This window comes from Vipera berus, assembly GCF_964194415.1.
Source record: "Vipera berus genome assembly, chromosome: 13".
NCBI lineage: Eukaryota > Metazoa > Chordata > Lepidosauria > Squamata > Viperidae > Vipera > Vipera berus.
Window position 1 is genome coordinate 9,686,040 of NC_138216.1, and position 18,386 is coordinate 9,704,425.

General features: G+C 48.0%; 1 protein-coding gene across 1 annotated transcript in view; it reads right to left on the reverse strand.

Annotated features, from left to right (window-relative positions):
- Window positions 1-683: 683 nt before the first annotated feature.
- The window catches only part of DNAAF8 (dynein axonemal assembly factor 8), a gene marked incomplete at its 5' end in the record, with an annotated part of 107,776 nt that continues 90,073 nt past the window's right edge, over window positions 684-18,386 (reverse strand). Inside the window, 5 exons of the mRNA XM_081337968.1 lie at window positions 684-806; window positions 3,009-3,078; window positions 7,628-7,713; window positions 14,094-14,314; window positions 16,995-17,169. Of these exons, the coding sequence (XP_081194094.1) occupies window positions 729-806; window positions 3,009-3,078; window positions 7,628-7,713; window positions 14,094-14,314; window positions 16,995-17,169 (630 nt within the window). The 3' untranslated portion in view covers window positions 684-728. The remainder of the gene's footprint in view (window positions 807-3,008; window positions 3,079-7,627; window positions 7,714-14,093; window positions 14,315-16,994; window positions 17,170-18,386) is intronic.

Here is an 18,386-nt window from a genome sequence, read left to right on the forward strand (position 1 = left end):
TAGTCCAACCTCCTGCTCAAGATAGGAGGCTTTATACAATTCTGGTCAAATGGTTGTCCAATCTATTCTTGAAGATCTCCAGTGATAGAGCACCACAACTCCAGGAGGCAACTGTTCCATTGATGAATCCTTGTCTTAGTGTAAAGGTAAAGGTTCCCCCAGACACGCATGCCAGTCGTTTCCAATTCTAAGGGCCGGTGCTCATCTCTGTTTCAAAGCCGAAGAGCCAGCACTTGTCCGAGGACGTCTCCGTGGTCATGTGGCTGGCATGACTAGACACCACACGGAACGCTGTTACCTTCCCACCGTACCCTATTTTTCTACTTGCATTTTTACGTGCTTTCGAACTGCTGGGTTGGCAGAAGCTGGGACGAGTAACAGGCGCTCACTCGGGATTCGACCCGCCAAACTGCCGACCATCTGATTGACAAGCTCAGCGTCCTAACCCACTGAGCCACCGCGTCCCTCTTAGTGTAGCTCCCATCCATTCAATAGTTGCCATGTCTTTTCTAAAAACTAACCCCATCCCAAATTCAATTCCCCCCCCCCCAGAACAGAGGTTGTTCAAGAGGAAAGGAAACTGCAGGCTTGACCTCTAAATGAAAGTATTTGTGATGCTAATTTATTTACTCCCCCCACCCAAAGATGCAGGGTAGGGCTTTTCTCCCATTACAGGAGGAAGGCTGGATCTTGGCAGGCTCAACGTGCAGAGCTAAGAGGATTTGAAGTCAGGGTGCTTGGTTTTCAATCTGGTAGATGCTTTCACAGGTCAGGAAGTCAAAAAGCCGACACAGAAGCTCCTCAGCCTGAGTGTAAAAAAAACCAAACAAGTGGTTAAAGGGAAAAATAAAGGTAAAGGTAAAGGTTCCCCCGCACACGTGTGCTAGTTGTTTCCGACTCTAGGGGCCGGTGCTCATCTCCGTTTCAAAGCCGAAGAGCCAGCGCTTGTCCGAGGACGTCTCCATGGTCATGTGGCCAGCATGACTAGACGCCAAAGGCGCACGGAACGCTGTTACCTTCCCACCGCAGTGGTCCCTATTTTTCTACTTGCATTTTTACGTGCTTTCGAACTGCTAGGTTGGCAGAAGCTGGGACGAGTAACAAGCACTCACTCTGTTACGCGACACTCGGGATTCGACCCGCCAAACTGCCGATCTTCTGATCGACGAGCTCAGCGTCCTAACCCACTGAGCCACCACGTCCCTTATAAGGGAAAAATAGGAAGGCTGAAATCTCCATTCAGTTAAGCCACAAGTGTCTGTTTCGTCTTAGTAACACACATCATTTGAATCTGGTGGGTGTCTAGGTTCAAACAGCCCACTCAGCCACAACTTATTCAATCTTGCTACATCAAAAGCTGCAGACATCCATGTAGAGACTACAGTGATTGGGTTTGTACAACACACAAAGCAAAACAACAACAACAACAACAAATGACCCACTTTGTGTGAACTTGATGTCACAGGTTTGTCACTGACTGATTTTCAAATGACAGGCATCGGTGATTTACGCCCGTGGTTTAGCTTTTCATGTGAACCCCAGTGAGGGTGAACAACAAGCATCTTCTGTTTATATCAGTTTCACTCCAGGGACCCGCTCAGCTCTTATCGCGGTGAGGGGGAAGACTTTTTGATTCCAGGAAAGAAAGATAGTAGGCCAAAGTCTAAATGGCGACCTCCATTGTCTTCTAGATGCTTTGAGACTCAAACATCAAAGAAATCCAGCTAACCTGATCTAGTCAATTTGTTAGGGAAAGGAAAAAAAATATCCTTCCTCAGTTGTGTGGATGATCCATAAAGACTAAACATCAATCAACTAAAGATGAAATCTCCTTTCTGTTAAATGTGACCAATGTTTCTCAACCGTCGCAACTCTTAAGACGTGTGTGGAATCCACCTCCCAGAATTCTGGGAGTCGAAGTCAACTCCAAGGTTGGGAAACCCCGATCTTGACTCGTAATGATTTCATGGGCCTGTCTAGATAATTGGCTTGGCATCGGTATGGGGGTTAATACAGTAAGGCCTAAGTTGTTTGCATATCCTGCAAACAAAGTCATATTTCATGCTTTTCAGAGCATGAAAAAAAGAGGCCTCAAAGAAAGCTGGGCCTTTTCCCCAAGTTGAGAAGGATTAGAAATTGGTCAAAAACAGTGATAGTAGAATTGGGTTCACACAACATGCTAAAACCTAAATCTGTCTTAAGAAAAGACAGATTGCCATGCTTGTGAAAGATACTATCTCCAAAAATAGGCACTGCGTTGGGATTTGTTGGGATGGTGGGTTAGGACGCTGAGCGTGTCAGTCTGAAGGTCGGCAGTTTGGCGGGTTGAATCCTGAGTCCCGCGCCTGTTACTCGTCCCAGCTTCTGCCAACCTAGCAGTTCGAAAGCACATAAAAATGCAAGTAGAAAAATACGGACCGCGACGGTGGGAAGGTAACAGCGTTCCGTGTGCCTTTGGCGTCTAGTCATGCCGGCCACATGACCACGGAGACGTCCTCGGACAAGCGCTGGCTCTTCGGCTTTGAAACGGAGATGAGCACTGGCCCCTAGAGTTGGAAACGACTAGCACACATGTGCGGGGGAACCTTTACCTTTAACTTAGATTCACACAACCTCTAAGGTAGTGGCTGGATTTCCAATGCGATGTTGAACAACTAGCTAACCAGCTCCATTTTAGTCCAGACTAGCACGTTGGGCGAGTCCAACCTAATGGAATGAGCAAAGTAGTTATATAGCCTTTGGTATTAAAAAAAAAGTGGGTTTCTCCTCCCCCCCCCGCCCGAAATCAACTTTCTTGCATAGTAAAAATGAGGAAGAGAAGGTTTTAGGGGTATTGCTGTACTTTTTGCAGAGAAAAGGGATGGATTTCTGGGGGTTGGTCCTTCAAATTAAACATGAGGAGCAAAGTATAATGAAAAACGTTGGCAGTGGCCATCAATAAGAGGAATCATATAGGTTGGGAGGAATCCTCTTGCCATATGACAAAACATCCAAATGATTGAACTTGCCTGTTTCTCAGTCTTTGGATAAAGAAGGCGAGGGATGACGTTGTCCAGTCCAGCCTGTTTCTGACCACTCCTGCTGGGGGGAGAGGGGTGGGTGGGTAAGGAGGTGAAAAGAGGGAGAAACACCTGTAAATGAGCTACAGCTGAAAAACCTGTAAACGAGCTACAGTCAGAATAGAGGAGAATTACTGCTGATGGTTCTGGCCTGGCTGCCCACATCTGCTGCTGCAAGGCTTGCTTCCACCGTTCCAGTCCTGGTGCTGCCTAATTTGAGAACTGGAAGATCGGATCCTTCCCACTTCTGTAAGCCCTCCTTGGGGTGGAGGTTGCTTCAGAGTATTGGACAGCCCTCTAATACGTAGCAACGTGTCAGTTCCCAAACCCAAGAAAGACACATCGAGGTTCTTCTAAGCAGTTTCCTTTAGAGATCCTCACCTACTGTATAGATAAAAAATCTTGCCGAATTCAAGCTGACTGCTTGGGCGATTAAAGGCATACTCCGAGAACCTCAAGGGAGAAGCGGTCTTGATTCTCTTCCTCCCGATCAAAAGATCTGAACTTTGCTGCCTCTTGCTCCTCGAGAATGCGGCCCCTCCCTCCTGGGAATCCAGGCTGCATTCCACCACACACTGCCTTGCCAGAAGAAGCCAAGAGAGGCCAAAGCTTCATGTTTGCTAAGCTTAGATGGAAATCTGTAGCGAAAGCATTTCTCTACTTATCTTCTCAACCGGTCTTCTTGGCGCAACAGTTCCCAACGTATCTCCTTGGCTGGTGAAATGCTCAGCCTGCTTTAAAAAGGCCACTGGGTATTTTTAAAAACAAATCTGGTAGGCAACCCTCAACTGAGTGCCTTGTCCAAAGTCAGTCCTGTCCCTTCAATTCTGGGAGTTGAAGTCCAAGAGTCATAAAAGAGCCAAGGTTGCCTACCCCTGTCCTAAGCTTTCGCTTTCGCTTAGGACAGGGGTAGGCAACCTTGGCTCTTTTATGACTCTTGGACTTCAACTCCCAGAATTCCTGAGCCAGCCACCCTGAGGGGAAAGGGAGAGGTTTCCAAGCTGAGCCATGCTGGCTCAGGAATTCTGGGAGTTGAAGTCCACGAGTCGTAAAAGAGCCAAGGTTGCCTACCCCTGGCTTAGGACATGTGGTATAGCCTCCTTAAGGCAGGCAAGAAGAGATAATTTGCAAGTAAAGAAATAGATGGAACAAGCTTGAGAGAGCTTTTCTCTCTCTCTCTCTCTCTCTCTCTCTCTCTCTCTCTCTCTCTGTGTGTGTGTGTGTGTGTGTGTGAGAGAGAGAGAGAGAGAGAGAGAGAGAGATTTACAAGTAGTTCTTAACTTATGACCACTCACTTAGCAATTGTTTGAAATTATGACAGCCCCCCAAAAAGCTATCAGATATTCAAAGTTCAGATGGTTGCCCACTCACCATCCCTGGGGTTAGGTGACTGCACTTTGGTTGCTTAGCAACCAGCCCAGGTTTACAACCATTTGCAGCTTCTTGAGGTCATGTGAGCACGATTTCTGACGTGTTTGCTGAAAACTGGCATTTGTTTCCAGTTTCTGGCAAAAGAACGCCTTATCGTGAAAAAGGGGTTTGCTTAACAACCGCACTGTTCACTATCTGGCCTTTGCAAAGAAGGTCGTAAAATCAGGGAGGGTCACCTGGTGACCAACTTAATGACCATCCTGTAATGATATGGCCATAATTGCGGGCTCAGTTATGGTTGTAAGACGAGGACTACCTGTATTGTATCTCTTAAAGGTGTTTTTGTGGCTTCAATTCAAGATAACTTTTCCCCTTCAAACACGACTTCAAACTGTGCGTGGATTGCAGTCTTTCTCCCAACATGCAAAAGTGGGGAATAACGGGGCTGGAAGGGACCTTGGAGGTCATCTAGTCCAACCCCCCTGCTCAAGCTGGAGACCCTATACCATTTCAGACTAATGGCTATCCAGTCTCTTCTTAAAACCCTCCAGTGATGGAGCAGCCACAATTTCTGGTGGCAAGCCGTTCCACTGGCTAATTGTCCTCACTATTAGGAAATCTCTCCTTAGTTCTGGGTTGCTTCTCTCCTTGACTAGTTTCCATCCGTTGCTTCTTGTCCTGCTGTCAGGTGCTTTGGAGAATAGCTTGACTCCCTCAGGAAAAAAAATAAGTTCTGCTGCCTGATTTGAGAAATAGCAATGCAAGAAAGATGAGAGAGGAACAGTAGAGCAGCAAGGCGGGGACACCGCTACGAACTCGTCCTGGGCTTCGTTCTCAGTTCTCGTTCGTTTTGGCAACGAGAATTGGCTTGAGAAAGGACTTTTAGAAGAGGCTGGATCCAGCCTGGGCTTTGACAGGGAGATTTTTCACTGCAAAGCCCTAGTGTCATTTTGGCTTTGTAGGAAGAAAAGTCTCCATCATGGTTCCTCCAAGCGGGGAATAAACATGGCAACTGCTTTGGGAAGAAGGTTGTAGTTTATTGCAGAGGAAAGGCAGACAGAAAGATGGATCCAACAGGAAAAGAAGGGCTGAGCACATGTGGGTAGTGGGTTTTTATACCCCCTGGACTCTATTGTCTGGAGTTATTTCCTGTTTCAAGCTTTGTATTTCCTTTGTCACATATTCTGTCCTGAGCCTAGGTGTGCCACTCTAGGATTCTTGCTGGTTGTCTGTCCCAGCCCAACTCCCTGGGGCAGGGGTATGTAGATTTTAGAAGTCTGAAGTCTTCTTAGCTTCAACCTTCCTGAATGGTTTACATCTGCATTTCTATAGAGTTGGTTTCCGCTTGGGGGAGGGAGACTTGGGGCTATTAAGAAAACCTGGGCATCATCACCCTGTCAACAAAAGTGTGTATAGTCAAGGCTATGGTCTTCCCAGTTGCAATGTATGGCAGTGAAAGTTGGACCATAAAAAAGGCTGAGCACCAAAGAACTGAAGCCTTTGAACTCTGGTGCTGGAGAAGACTCCTGCGAGTCCCTTGGACTGCAAGGCGATCAAACCGGTCAGTCCTAGAGGAGATCAACCCTGACTGCTCTTTAGAAGGCCAGATCCTGAAGCTGAAACTCAAATACTTTGGCCACCTAATGAGAAGGAAGGACTCACTGGAGAAGAGCCTAATGCTTGGAAAGGTTGAGGGCAAGAGAAGAAGAAGGGGACGACAGAGAATGAGGTGGCTGGATGGAGTCACTGAAGCAGGAGGCGTGAGCTTAAATGGACTCCAGAAGACGATAGAGGATAGGAAGGCCTGGAGGAACGTTGTCCATAGGGTCGCGATGGGTCGGACACGACTTCGCAACTAACCACAACAACAAAGATCCTTTTAGGAAATATATTTTCCTGCCCTTTAAATATTTCCTTCTCTGGGGAGCTGACTTCCCACAGCTTTAAGGAAGCGACTGACTTGAGCCGAGAGCTATTCAGTGGGAGTTCATCCCTCCCTTGTTTGAAATCCCCATAGCTATGCAACCAACATGGTCAACGCTACACCTGGGAGGCTTCCTCTCTGTGTCCTTGAAAGAGGCTTTTATTGTGTAGGTGTTACATCTCTTCTTGCTAAGGGAGGAGATGAAGAAGGCGGGGGAGAGAAAGAAAAGGGCTTCAGATGTCTGGGAGAGAAACTGGCTAGTTAGGACTGGAATGGCCTTCTTTTCAAAGGCAGTTAATTCACTGCCAGGGGTATCCACCTGATGTTGACATCCCTGAGGAACTGAAGGAAGAGCGGGACTTGACTGATTTTGCTGCTTGAAGAGGGTCAGGCTAGCACCACCCTGGATATAGCTTAGATGTTAGGTGTTTCCTTTGAGATGCCCAGCCTACAGTAAGACCACACCTGGAATACTGCAGCCAATTTTGGTCACCTTATCACAAAAAAAGATGTTGAGAGTTTGGAAAAAATTTAGAGAAGAGCAACTAAGATGATCGAAGGCCTGGAGACTAAAATGTACAAAGAACGGCTGCGGGACTTGGGTTTGGCCAGTCTAAAGAAAAGAAGAAATAGGGGAGACACGATAGCAGCGTTCCAGTATCTGAGGGGCTGCCACAAGGCAGAGGGGGTCAGGTTGTTCACCAAAGCACCAGAGGGAAGGACGAGAAACAATGGTTGGAAACTGATCAAAGAGAGAAGCAACCTGGAATTATGGAGAAACTTCCTAACAGTGAGGACAATCAACCAGTGGAACAGTTTGCCTTCAAAAATTGTGGGTGCTCCATCACTGGAGATTTTTAAGAAGAGACTGAACATTCTCCTGTCTGAGACTATATAGGTTCTCCTGCTTGAGCAGAGGGCTGGACTAGAAGACCTCCAAGGTCCCTGCCACTTCTATTCTATTCTATTCTATTCTATTCTATTCTATTCTATTCTATTCTATTCTATTCTATTCTATTCTATTCTATTCTATTCTATTCTATTCTATTCTATTCTATTCTATTCTATTCTATATCTGCCTTGGTGCAAGGAGGTGGATACTCGGAAGAAAGGCGCATGGGGATAAACCTGAAGGAAATAGAGGTGGTCCTCAACTTACGGCTCCAGTTAAGTCATGCTGGTTGGTAAATGGGTAGTCAGCCTGATTTTATGACATTTTTGTGAATCCACAGTAGCCAAAGGGCATTGAAGACGCCTCATCTGTCTTACTTACCGGCTTAGCAAGGTGGTGAAGGAAACCACCGCATTGTCCCGTTCGGCTGCAAGCACCAAGCAGGAGCCCTCGAGGAGCTGAGAGCACTGCGGGAGAAGGGAGAACGTGAGGCCTCTTGAACGTCGCAAAAAACTGACTCGAAAAACCAATAAAAGAGAATATTGGGAGCTCGGCGTTAAAACGAGGGGTCCTTGGTGCTCTCTGAGCTTGGTGGTCCTCTTGCAGACGTTTCATGACCCAAACTGGATCACGTCATCAGTGCGCTAACGATGCTACCCAGTTTGGGTCACGAAACATCTGCCAAGAAGAAGAAGAGAAAATCTCAGAGCACCAAAGGACCCCTGGTTTGAATGAATGAATGAACCTTTACAGTATTGTCAAAGTACAGCCACGTATATACGTTGAGATTGGGTGAGCCTCCCTTCGTGCCCCCACCAGCACCACAACTCACAGTGACAACAAACCCTCCATCTTGTTACACCACGTGAGCTAATTGCACAACGCACCGGCCACGCAAGTCAGTCATACATAAATTTATAAAATTATTTCCCGTTCAAGAGCCTATAACAGCCCATGGATAAAAGCTGTTCTTCAGCCTGTTGGTACGGCTGGCTATACTCCTGTATCTCCTACCCGATGGTTGTCAGCCAAAGGGGCCTAAACCGAATCAAGGATTCCAGACAGCCTCTTCTTGGTTCAGGCAGGACTGGAGGAAAGCTTGCCAGACCCCCCCTCTCTGTGTGCAAGAAACAGGAGGGGGGGAGGGTTCTTCCCAGACAGAGTTGCCTGCTTAAATCCCCACTTGTGTTTTGCCTGCAGATTTCCGCCTGGGTGGCCCTGGATGGTTGTGGCAGGGGAGCGCGCAACTGGTGCTGCATCTACCTGCCCGGTGCTCATCAGTGCTCCGCTCCACAGGTGCACCTTTAAACAGCTGCCACTGGTGAAACGTGACACTCTTAAACATAACTCACTGTCGTCCTGATGGGGAAATTCCTACCTGGAAAGAACTGGCTCAAATCTATCCCAATATATTCAAGCAGCAGTCTGACGAGCTGGGTAGGGTTAGGGGGGAACGCACCTAAGCACAGGCAGTCCTCAGGTTGCGAGTCCTAAATCTCCACGGCTAAGCAAGACGGTGGTTAAGTGAGCTTGGCTGCATTTTATGACCCTTTCTTGCTGAGGTTGTTAAGCGGATCACCGCGACAACGCAGCTGCCATCAATACAGAGAGGCCTCGTGTCACGACTGAGCCCACAATTTCTGTTGCTGAGCGACACTGCAGCCGTGGCAAGTGCGAACCAGCTGCTCAGCGTCTGAATTTGGATCACGTGACCACGAGGGATGCTGCGATGGCCCTACGTGTGGACCACGGTCATAAATCCCTTTTTCCCCCCAGCGCTGTTGTAAGTTCGAACAGTCGCCAAATGAGCGGTTGTTAGGTCGAGGCCTAGCTGGAGTGAGTCCAACCTTCAGCTCCACTACCGCAGAAGGATTCTGTCCCAGTTTTACCCATGGAAGCCGGGGTTGGACCCTTTTCTCTTCTGCGTGCCCCCCACCTTCTCCAGCGCCGGGCACTGGCCCTGCGGCCCTCCTTCTGGGCTGGGGCTGGTGGCGCTGGGGAACCCAGCCAGCTGGCTTCTCAGAAGCTTCTGTCTAAGAGTGGCAGAGTCAGAAGGTTCATCTTTGCAGACTTTCCACCAAGCCAGCGAAAGACTGTTTTATAGCTGCCGTAATGTATCCTCGGTACCGGCGGGATCATTTGCTTTCCCGGGCATCTCTCCAGGCTTTGCGGTGGCCGTGCAGAAGGCGGCTGGTTTCATTGCTGCCAACGATCTGAGAAAGAAAGCCTCGTGCCCCACGTCCCTCATCCATCCTCCGTTTCTCGGCGGCTCGGCTGGCCTCCAGCCGATCGTTTCCCGTCGCTGACAGAAGGGCCCTGTATTTACGGCTTTCCTGGTTCCGTGCAAGGAGGCCGTGAGGAAGCAGCCCTCCTCGGGTGGCCTGGAGCAGAGGCGTCCACACGATATGGTCAGAGAAGTCGAGAAGGTGACCGAACATAACGAGATGATTGAAGCTTCAACTGTATTTAATGGGTGGCTTGATGGCACCGGGGTGCTTCCTGCGTTCAGCCTTTTCACCGTATCCTGGGGAAGGCTCGCTGCCTCAGAGGCTCGCTGAGATCGATGAGTATTTGCCCAGGAAGGAACAGGTGGTAGGAGAGCCCTACCGATAGGATAAGTAGCGGAGCCCGAGGCCAGTCATCAGGATCGGGTTGGATTGCAGGTGGAGAGGAAGCCACGGAGACAGCCTTGAGGAAATGCTCAGAAGTTGTTGCGAAGCCCCGGGAAAGGAAATAGCTTTAAGAAGAGGCTCGGGGTGACTCCTCCCAGATACCTGGGGACAATGAGACTTGTGGAGTCCTTGGTGCTCTCTGAGTCTGGTTGTTTGCTTGTAGGCATTCTGTACCAAACTAGGCAATGTCATCGGTGTTAGGCATCTGATGACGTTGCCTAGCTGGGTAATGAAAAGTCTGCAAGAAAACAACCAAGCTCAGACAGCACTAAGGACCCCACAGTCCTCCTCCTCCTCCCCTCCCCACTCCACAAAGCCCACTCCCTTCTAGCACTGATGATGTTACCCAGGTGGGTAATGAAATGTTTGCAAGAAAACAACCAAGCTCAGAGAACACCAAGGACCCCACATTTGTCTTCCTCCTCCTCCTGCTCCTCCTCCTCCTCCTCCTCCTCCTCCCCCCACTTCTAGCACTGATGATGTTACCTAGTTGGGTAATGAAATGTTTGCAACAAAACAACCAAGCCCAGAGAGCACCAAGGACCCCACAGTCCTCCTCCTCCTCCTCCCCCCCCACTCCACAAAGCCCACTCCCTTCTAGCACTGATGATGTTACCTAGTTCGCTCATAAAACGCCTGCAGAAGAACCACCAAGCCCAGAGAGCACCCAAGACCCTGCAGTTCAACCCGGAGCTACAAATATTCTCTTTTACCAGTACAGTTAGACTCGCATGATTCTGTTACGCCCCTTCACGGTCTTTTTGTGAAATCGATTTCCTGGTCTGGACAACCTTGAACGGCTGGCAGCTGACCAGGATCCCAAAAGGCCGAAACAGATTCTGTTTTTTTTTTTTAAGAAAAGCTGGGATTATAAATTCAGGGCTGGGAAGAGAAGAAGGTTGCAGAAGTAGGCATGGCCACTTGCCAAAGATTAAACCAACGTTCTTCCCAGTTAAAAGTGACGTTCCTACTGGTTTTGCTACCGGCTTCCTTGCTCTGCCCATCTTTTTTTTTCTTTTTACATTTTTTAAAGATGTGGAGTTTGTTTTAACAATGTTCAAACTTCCAGCATCCTCTTTAACGCCAAAGAGGCCCCTGGATTTCGGATTATAAAATCCTGAGCGTTCCAAGTGCGGCGCTTGCTTTGCAGGTACGGCATGCCCACCTGCTCCAATCAAACAGACAAAAGATAAAAGGGGGTTGGCAGAAAAACGTTCCCGAGCGTGACAAGGCACATTTTCCCATCCTTTTGTTTCTGCCCAATTGGTATGCTGCGACTTGCCACATCCACGGCAGCAGCCATGTTGTGAAAGGAGAAGCCCCCCACGGGCCTTCATTGTGTGAAAGCACCTGCAACGCGCTGTTAAAATTCTTACAGTCTTTAAACAAAACAACTAGACACAAGGACAGACCCCACCCACCCCCACCCCCACCGTGCCATCACTCTGCTAAACAATGAATTCCCACAACACCGTCAATTTACTAGTAGGGCTATATTACTATTATCCTTCTCATTCTTCCTATTGCCTACCTCATTTTCTTTTTTTTTTATTGAAAAGTTTTTCAATACATTTTATCTTTAACAACCCCTCCCCACCCACCCGCTTCCCAGCCCTACCCAACCCTCCCCCCCTCCGCTTCCCCCCTCCCCGACTTCCCAGAGCTAAATACAAGGCATAAAAGTAAAAACAATCATAAACAACCATATGCTAACAACAACGAACTATTAAATCTATCGCACTTTAGCTCTTATAGAGTGACTACAAGCAATACAAATATCACATCAATACTTATTCAAATGCTAAATGAAACTTTTTAGTCCCATATTTATTCTGGATATAATCAATCCATTTTCTCCACTCCGTAATATAACGTTGTTGCGAATGGTCTTTCAAATACGCCCAGATCTTTGCCATTTCCGCCAGGTTAGACACTTTTAAAGTCCATTCTTCTATAGTCGGCAGTTCCTCCTTCTTCCAATATTGACCTACTAAAAGTCTTGCTGCCGTAATTAAGTTCAACATCAACTTAGTGTCCACAACAGTAGTATCAGTAATTATGCCCAGTAAAAACAATTGCAGACAAAACTTTATCCTTTGCTTAAATATCTTCTGCATATTCCACCAGATTTTAATCCAGAATGCTTTAACCTTTTTACAGGTCCACCATATATGAAAATATGTTGCGTCTTCACCACCACACCTCCAACATTTAGGCTGATAGTTCGGATACATACTTGCAAGCTTTTTGGGATCTAAATGCCACCTATAAAACATTTTATAAAAGTTCTCTCTTAAATTTTGAGCTTGCGTAAATTTTATGTTTCTCACCCAGATCTTTTCCCAAGTATCCATTGTAATAACTTCTTGAATATTCTGAGCCCATTTTATCATGCAATCTTTAACAAGTTCTGTTTCTGAGTCAATTTCTATCAATGCAAGATATATCCGTTTGATATGTGCGGGACCCTGATTTCTAATTTGCTTTACCAGATTTTCATCAGTCATTGAAAACTACCTCCTTATCTTCTTATGACGATAACTTTGTTGCTTGTATCTTACGGTTTATATCAATAGTTAGAATCCTGGTATGATTTTATGTCCTTTGCTTATTTACTATCCTATGACCATCGCTGAGCGTTATATCTTATAACTTATGATGGATGTTTTTTTATGATGATAATCACGGTTTATCACACGTGGCTTGTATAGACACTGAGAGCTTGCGCGCCGGAGACAAAGCTCCTTGCGTGTGTCCAGTCACACTGGGCCAACAAAAAAAAATCTATTTTCCTTCTGTTTCGTTGCTCTCGACGTTAAGAGCCCCTCCTCGGCTTTTGGGTTTTATTGTCCTTCATTTGCACGTTGGGAAGATTGTAAAAAAGGAATCCAGTTGCCACTGCTTGCGGGATTACTCCCAAGATCCCTTTTGCACAGGTTAGGGCTCCAGTTATGACCATTAGGGAGGCCTGCCCCCATCACAGTTGTAACTCGTAATGGTTGTTAATTGGGTCGTCCTCGGGACCGATGTGATTTTTATGACCTGTTCTTTTTTTTTGCAGCAGTCACTAAGTGAATCACCATGGTCACTTAAGCGAATATCACAGATGCTCGGGGAACCAATGGTTTGCTATGGCTGTGGTTTGGCTGGAAGCCGGAAGTAAAGGCCAGTTTTCGGCAAACGAGCCATACAGTGCAGCTGTGAGACTGTGGGTCACTGCATAAATGCAGTACAGTCACGTAACTGCATGGGGAGAGAGGAGATGCACACACACCAACTGTTGAAACTTTGAATCCATGTTGTAAGTACCCCCAGGGAGGGCCATCGTAACTCTGAGCGGTCGCTAAGTGGCCGTTCGCAACTCAAGGACTACAGGGATGATAGTTTACAAGCAGTCCTCAGCTTTCAACCTCCCAGAATTTCCGTTGCTAAGCAAGACGCCTGTTAAGTGACTTCTGCCTCACTTTATGACTTCAGGTTGCCGCAGCTGGGAAGTGAATGGCTGCCGTTGTTAATAACACGGTTGCGAGGGGAACCTGGCTTCCCCCGTAGTCTTTGCTTGTCAGAAGGTCGCAAAAGGGGATCACGTGACAACCCCCCCCAGGGACCATCATAAATAGCTGCCAAGGGATCACATGATCATGGAGACGCTGCAACGGTCGTCACCGTGAAAAAGGGTCATCAGTCACCATTTTCAGTCCCGTGGTAACTTTGAACGGTCAGTAAATGTTACCGACGGTTCCAAGTCAAGGACTACCTCTACTCACCTGTAAATATGGACACAGGCTTTGTAAATAAATGCCAGCATGTTTGCTAACTGGGGAAACAGGGAGGAGATATAGAGCTGGGAGTAAAGGCCTCCCACTGGGCACCCTCAAATCAGGCTTCCCCCGACAGGCAGACTCTTAAGATAGGGGTGTCAAACTCGCCACGTCACGTGACATGTCGTGACATATCGCAACCTTTCCCCCATTGCCAGAGCTGGGGCGGGTGCGGTTTCGGCATGACGCATCCGGCCCGCGGGCCGGCAGTCGGACACGCCTGCTCTAAGAGGTTGATGGCGTTTCCATCAGAGGTTGAGGTGGAAGGAGGCTGGGTGAAAAAAAAAACTCTTGGAGGAAAGGCCGAAAAAACCACGGGGAGAGGTAAAGGCGGCTTCTGCAGAACTGACGTACCATGATTGATTCTTCCTTCTTGGTGGCGCTCAAGATTTGAGAGACGTGGCTGGCCTGCGACTCGGTCATCCTTGTGAGTTGTGCCCCTGTCAACAGGAATCCCACGCTCATCAATTGTTCCAGCAACGTCAAGTAGGGGGGTAGCTGTCCAGCCACCTGACGGGTGGCTTCGAGAAGGATCAGGCAGGTGGCCTGGTACAGACCCGCCAAGCGAGGTTTTTCTAAGAGAAGGAGGAAGAAAAAGTGGAATTAATAACTCTAGGGCATCTTCCTCTCTCTCTTTATACATATACATACACACACACAAACTGTTGTGATTCAGGGTCAGCCTGTGGGTTCGGCAGTTGGGTCGGTCGGACGATTCAGAGGAGGAGGAGGAGGGTGTTGGAGAGCCTGCAGAGAACAGCCCGGAGGCTTCGCAGAGCCCTCAGCCAGGCCCCTCCCATCTGGTCACTACGCAGACCCAGCTGTGTGAGCCTGACAGCCTGGATGAAGATGACCCACAGCTGGCCCTGTTCAAGGATGCCCGACGCAGGAGGCAGTCAATCAGGAGTAAACAGAGGAAGGCAATGGGGCACCTCGGAAGGAGGCAGAGAGAAGCCACGCCCTGAACTGTTTAAAAGGGGAATGTGTGGGAGGGCTGGTTTGCTGAAGGCAACCGTTTGAATAGCTCCTGTTTCATGGTTCGTGTTTTTGTTTGGCTCTGTTTGCTCTGTTTTATGTCAATAAATTTGGCAGGCTTAGTTCCAGCCTCTTGCCTTTTTCTAAAGGGGTTGTCCCTGCCTTTTCTGCAGGGCCGGTAGTAGGCTGATACAGAACACAAACACACAGACACACATATAATAGTCACAAGTTCTTAATATTTTATAAGCAACATATTGTCTGGTTTCCAATATTTAACCTACTAATACATATTAAATTCCTTTCTCTCTACCTCGTTTCTCTAGCCCAGGTGTAGGCAACCTTGGCTCTTTTATGACTTGTGGACTTCAACTCCCAGAATTCCTGAGCCAGCCATACTGAGGGGAAAGGGAGAGGTTTCCAAAATGAGCCATGCTGGCTGAGGAATTCTGGGAGTTGAAGTCCACGAGTCATAAAGGAGCCAAATTCCCCCCGTGCTGGCTGAGGATTTCTGGGAGTTGAAGTCCACGAGTCATGAAGGGGCCATAGTTCCCCCGTGCTGGCTCAGGAATTCTGGGAGTTGAAGTCCACGAGTCATGAAGGGGCCATAGTTCCCCCGTGCTGGCTCAGGAATTCTGGGAGTTGAAGTCCACGAGTCATAAAAGAGCCAAGGTTGCCTACCCTGCTCTAGTCCAATGAATTCCAACAAAGATAGCATTTTCCCCAATACAGGTAATCCTCAACTTACAACAGTTCATTTAGTGACTGTTCAAATTTACGACGGCATTGAAACAAGGGACTGGCGAACATTTTTTCACACTCTTAACAACGGTTGCAGCATCACCATGGTCACATGATCAATATTCGGATGCATGGAAACTGGCATGTTCTTATGACGGTTGCAATGTGCCCGGGGTCACGTGATCCCCTTTTGTGACCTCCTGACAAGGAGAAGCCGGGTTCACTTCACAACCTGGTTACTAAACAGCTGCAGCGATTCAATTAACGACTGTGACAAGAAAGGTCGTAAACTGGGTCAACCGCCGCATAACAAATGTCTCACTTCGCGACGTCAATTTCGGGCTCAACTGTGGTCGTACGTCGAGGACTAACTGGACTGCAAAGAAAGATGAGTCAAAACGCTCATCTGCTTTGGCTGATATATTCTCAGCATGGACGACAACCCCCCCCCCATTTTAACTGGAATTAAAATCCTGTCCTTTTCACGCCAATTGACTAGCGACCATTCTTCCAAAGGAAGACAAGAACATTTTATTTATTTATTCAAGTTTCCACACCGCCCATCTCACCTAAGTGACTGGCTGGTTTACAACAAATGAAAGACATCAGTCCATTTTGTCTGAGTGTTTCCCCCGTCTCTAACATGCACGTTCAATTTAATGCTCCATTTGGAGCATGTCCTGCTGTCGCTCGGGGTACACGTCTGCTTTGCACACAAAGGGGTGTGTGAACGAGGCGATCTCGAAGCAGGGCTCCCGGAGTGTAGCACGGCACCACCTCACGGCGAAAGGTAACTCAGATACACCTCCCATACACCTCGTTAACCCTCTAGCAAACTGCTCGGAAGACTCTCCGTGTGTCTTACGTTTTGTGACCTAAATAATCCTGCTTTGGCCGGTCAGGTGTTCCTCTTTAAAACTGCATTTTATTATATAGTCCCAGGAAGGGAGGGAGGGAGGGAGGGAGGGAGGGAGGGAGGGAGGGAGGGAGGAGAGAGAGAGAGAGAGAGAGAGAGAGAGAGAGAGAGAGAGAGAGAGAGAGAGAGAGAGAGAGAGAGAGAGAGAGAGAGAGAGAGAGAGAGAGAGAGAGAGAGAGAGAGAGAGAGAGAGAGAGAGAGAGCAAAGGAGAGGACAGAAAAATGTTTTTCACTAAAGGCCAGATTGCTCTTGCCAGGCAGAACAGAGAAGCGTAGGAAGGGACCTTGGAGGTCTTCTAGTCCAACCCCCTGCTCAAGCAAGAGATCTACTATCATGGCTGTCCAGTCTCTTTTTGAGAAACCTCCAGGGATGGGGGAGCCACAGTTTCTGAAGGTGAACCGTCCCACTGATTAATTGTTCTCACTGTCAGGGAATTTCTCCTTCTTTCCAGGCTGTTCTTCTCCTTGATTACTTTCCATGCTTTACTTCTTACCCCACCCTCAGGGGCTTTGGAGAATGGGTGGACGCCCCCCCCCCCCGCCTTCTCTGTGACAGCCCTTCAAGTACTGGAAGATTGCTATCACGTCACCCTTAATCTTTCTCTTTGTTACACCAGACATACTTTGCTCCCTCAATCGTTCATTGTATGGCTCAGCCTCCTGCCCCCCCTTATCATCTTTGTTTCTGCAGCCCTCGCTCTTTAGATTCTGCCCTTTTGGACCCGTGGAACGGTAGGAGCTGAATTTTTCAGACCAAAACCAAACTCGACACGGGTTTCCGCGATGCAAAGAATTGCACTGTGAGAGGTGACACGTGTGATGAATTTGGAAGTCTGGAAAATGTGACGGTACCATGTGCTGGTCGGTAAGTGGAGCACCAACGTAGGCTGCAGTGCTTTCCTCTGCCTTCCTTGCTACCCAGTTAATCAATATCTAATTTAAGACCCATAATGATAAGCTGGTTAACCACCTTTTTACCTAGAGTTTGTGTCTGCTTTGGGCCCAGTAAGCTGAACTGTTGTTTGTCTTCTCTCTTAACAAGCCTGCGTTTCTTGTGGATCCCAAGAAAAGGGGCTGCAGTGTCAGCTGAAATAGGGCCAACCTGTAGAAGGAAATGAAAAGGAGAAATGCTTATATTGTGGGGCACAGAAAGAGAGAAAATTATCAGGACTTAAATCAGCGATCAGGATGATGCAAAGAACTCACCGTAATGAAAGAGAAAGGTTGGTGACAGAACACCTTATTGGTGATAGCGCGTCCTTCTGACCAACCTGTATTTAAAGTAAAGGTAAAGGTTCCCCCGCACCTGCGTGCTAGTCATTTACAACTCTAGGGGCCGGTGCTCATCTCCGTTTCAAAGCTGAAGAGCCAGCGTTTGTCCGAGGACGTCTCCGTGGTCATCTGGCCAGCATGACTAGATGCCAAAGGTGCACGGAACGCTGTTACCTTCCCACCCTAGTGGTCCCTATTTTTCTACTTGCATTTTTACGTGCTTTCGAACTGCTAGGTTGGCAGAAGCTGGGACGAGTAACAGACGCTCACTCTGTTACGCGGCACTCGGGATTCGACCTGCCAAACTGCCGATCTTCTGATTGACAAGCTCAGTGTCCTAACCCACTGAGCCACCGCGTCCCTTGAGCCACCGCGTCCCTAACCTGTATTTATGCGATTGTAAATATAGTGATTCTAAAAAGCCCCATCATTATGAGACGTTTCAATTAGCCGTACAGGCCCTGAGAGGTAAACTTGCATCGCTTCTGATTTCATGAATGAAAGCCCCGCTGAGTCTGCAGCTTCCGAACAGCCCTGCAAGATCAGTCAAACAGATGACGTGACAGTAATGCCTAACAATATATACAGTTTAGCTAGCCTTTGAGTAGCCTGCTCTAAAGAAGCTTCAAAGCCTGGGAACGGCAACCCCAAAACATTTGGGGGAAGCACAAAGTCAGGTCAGGTTGCTCTAGGGCAGAGGTGGGCAACTGTGGCCCCTTTATGACCTGTGGACTTGAACTCCC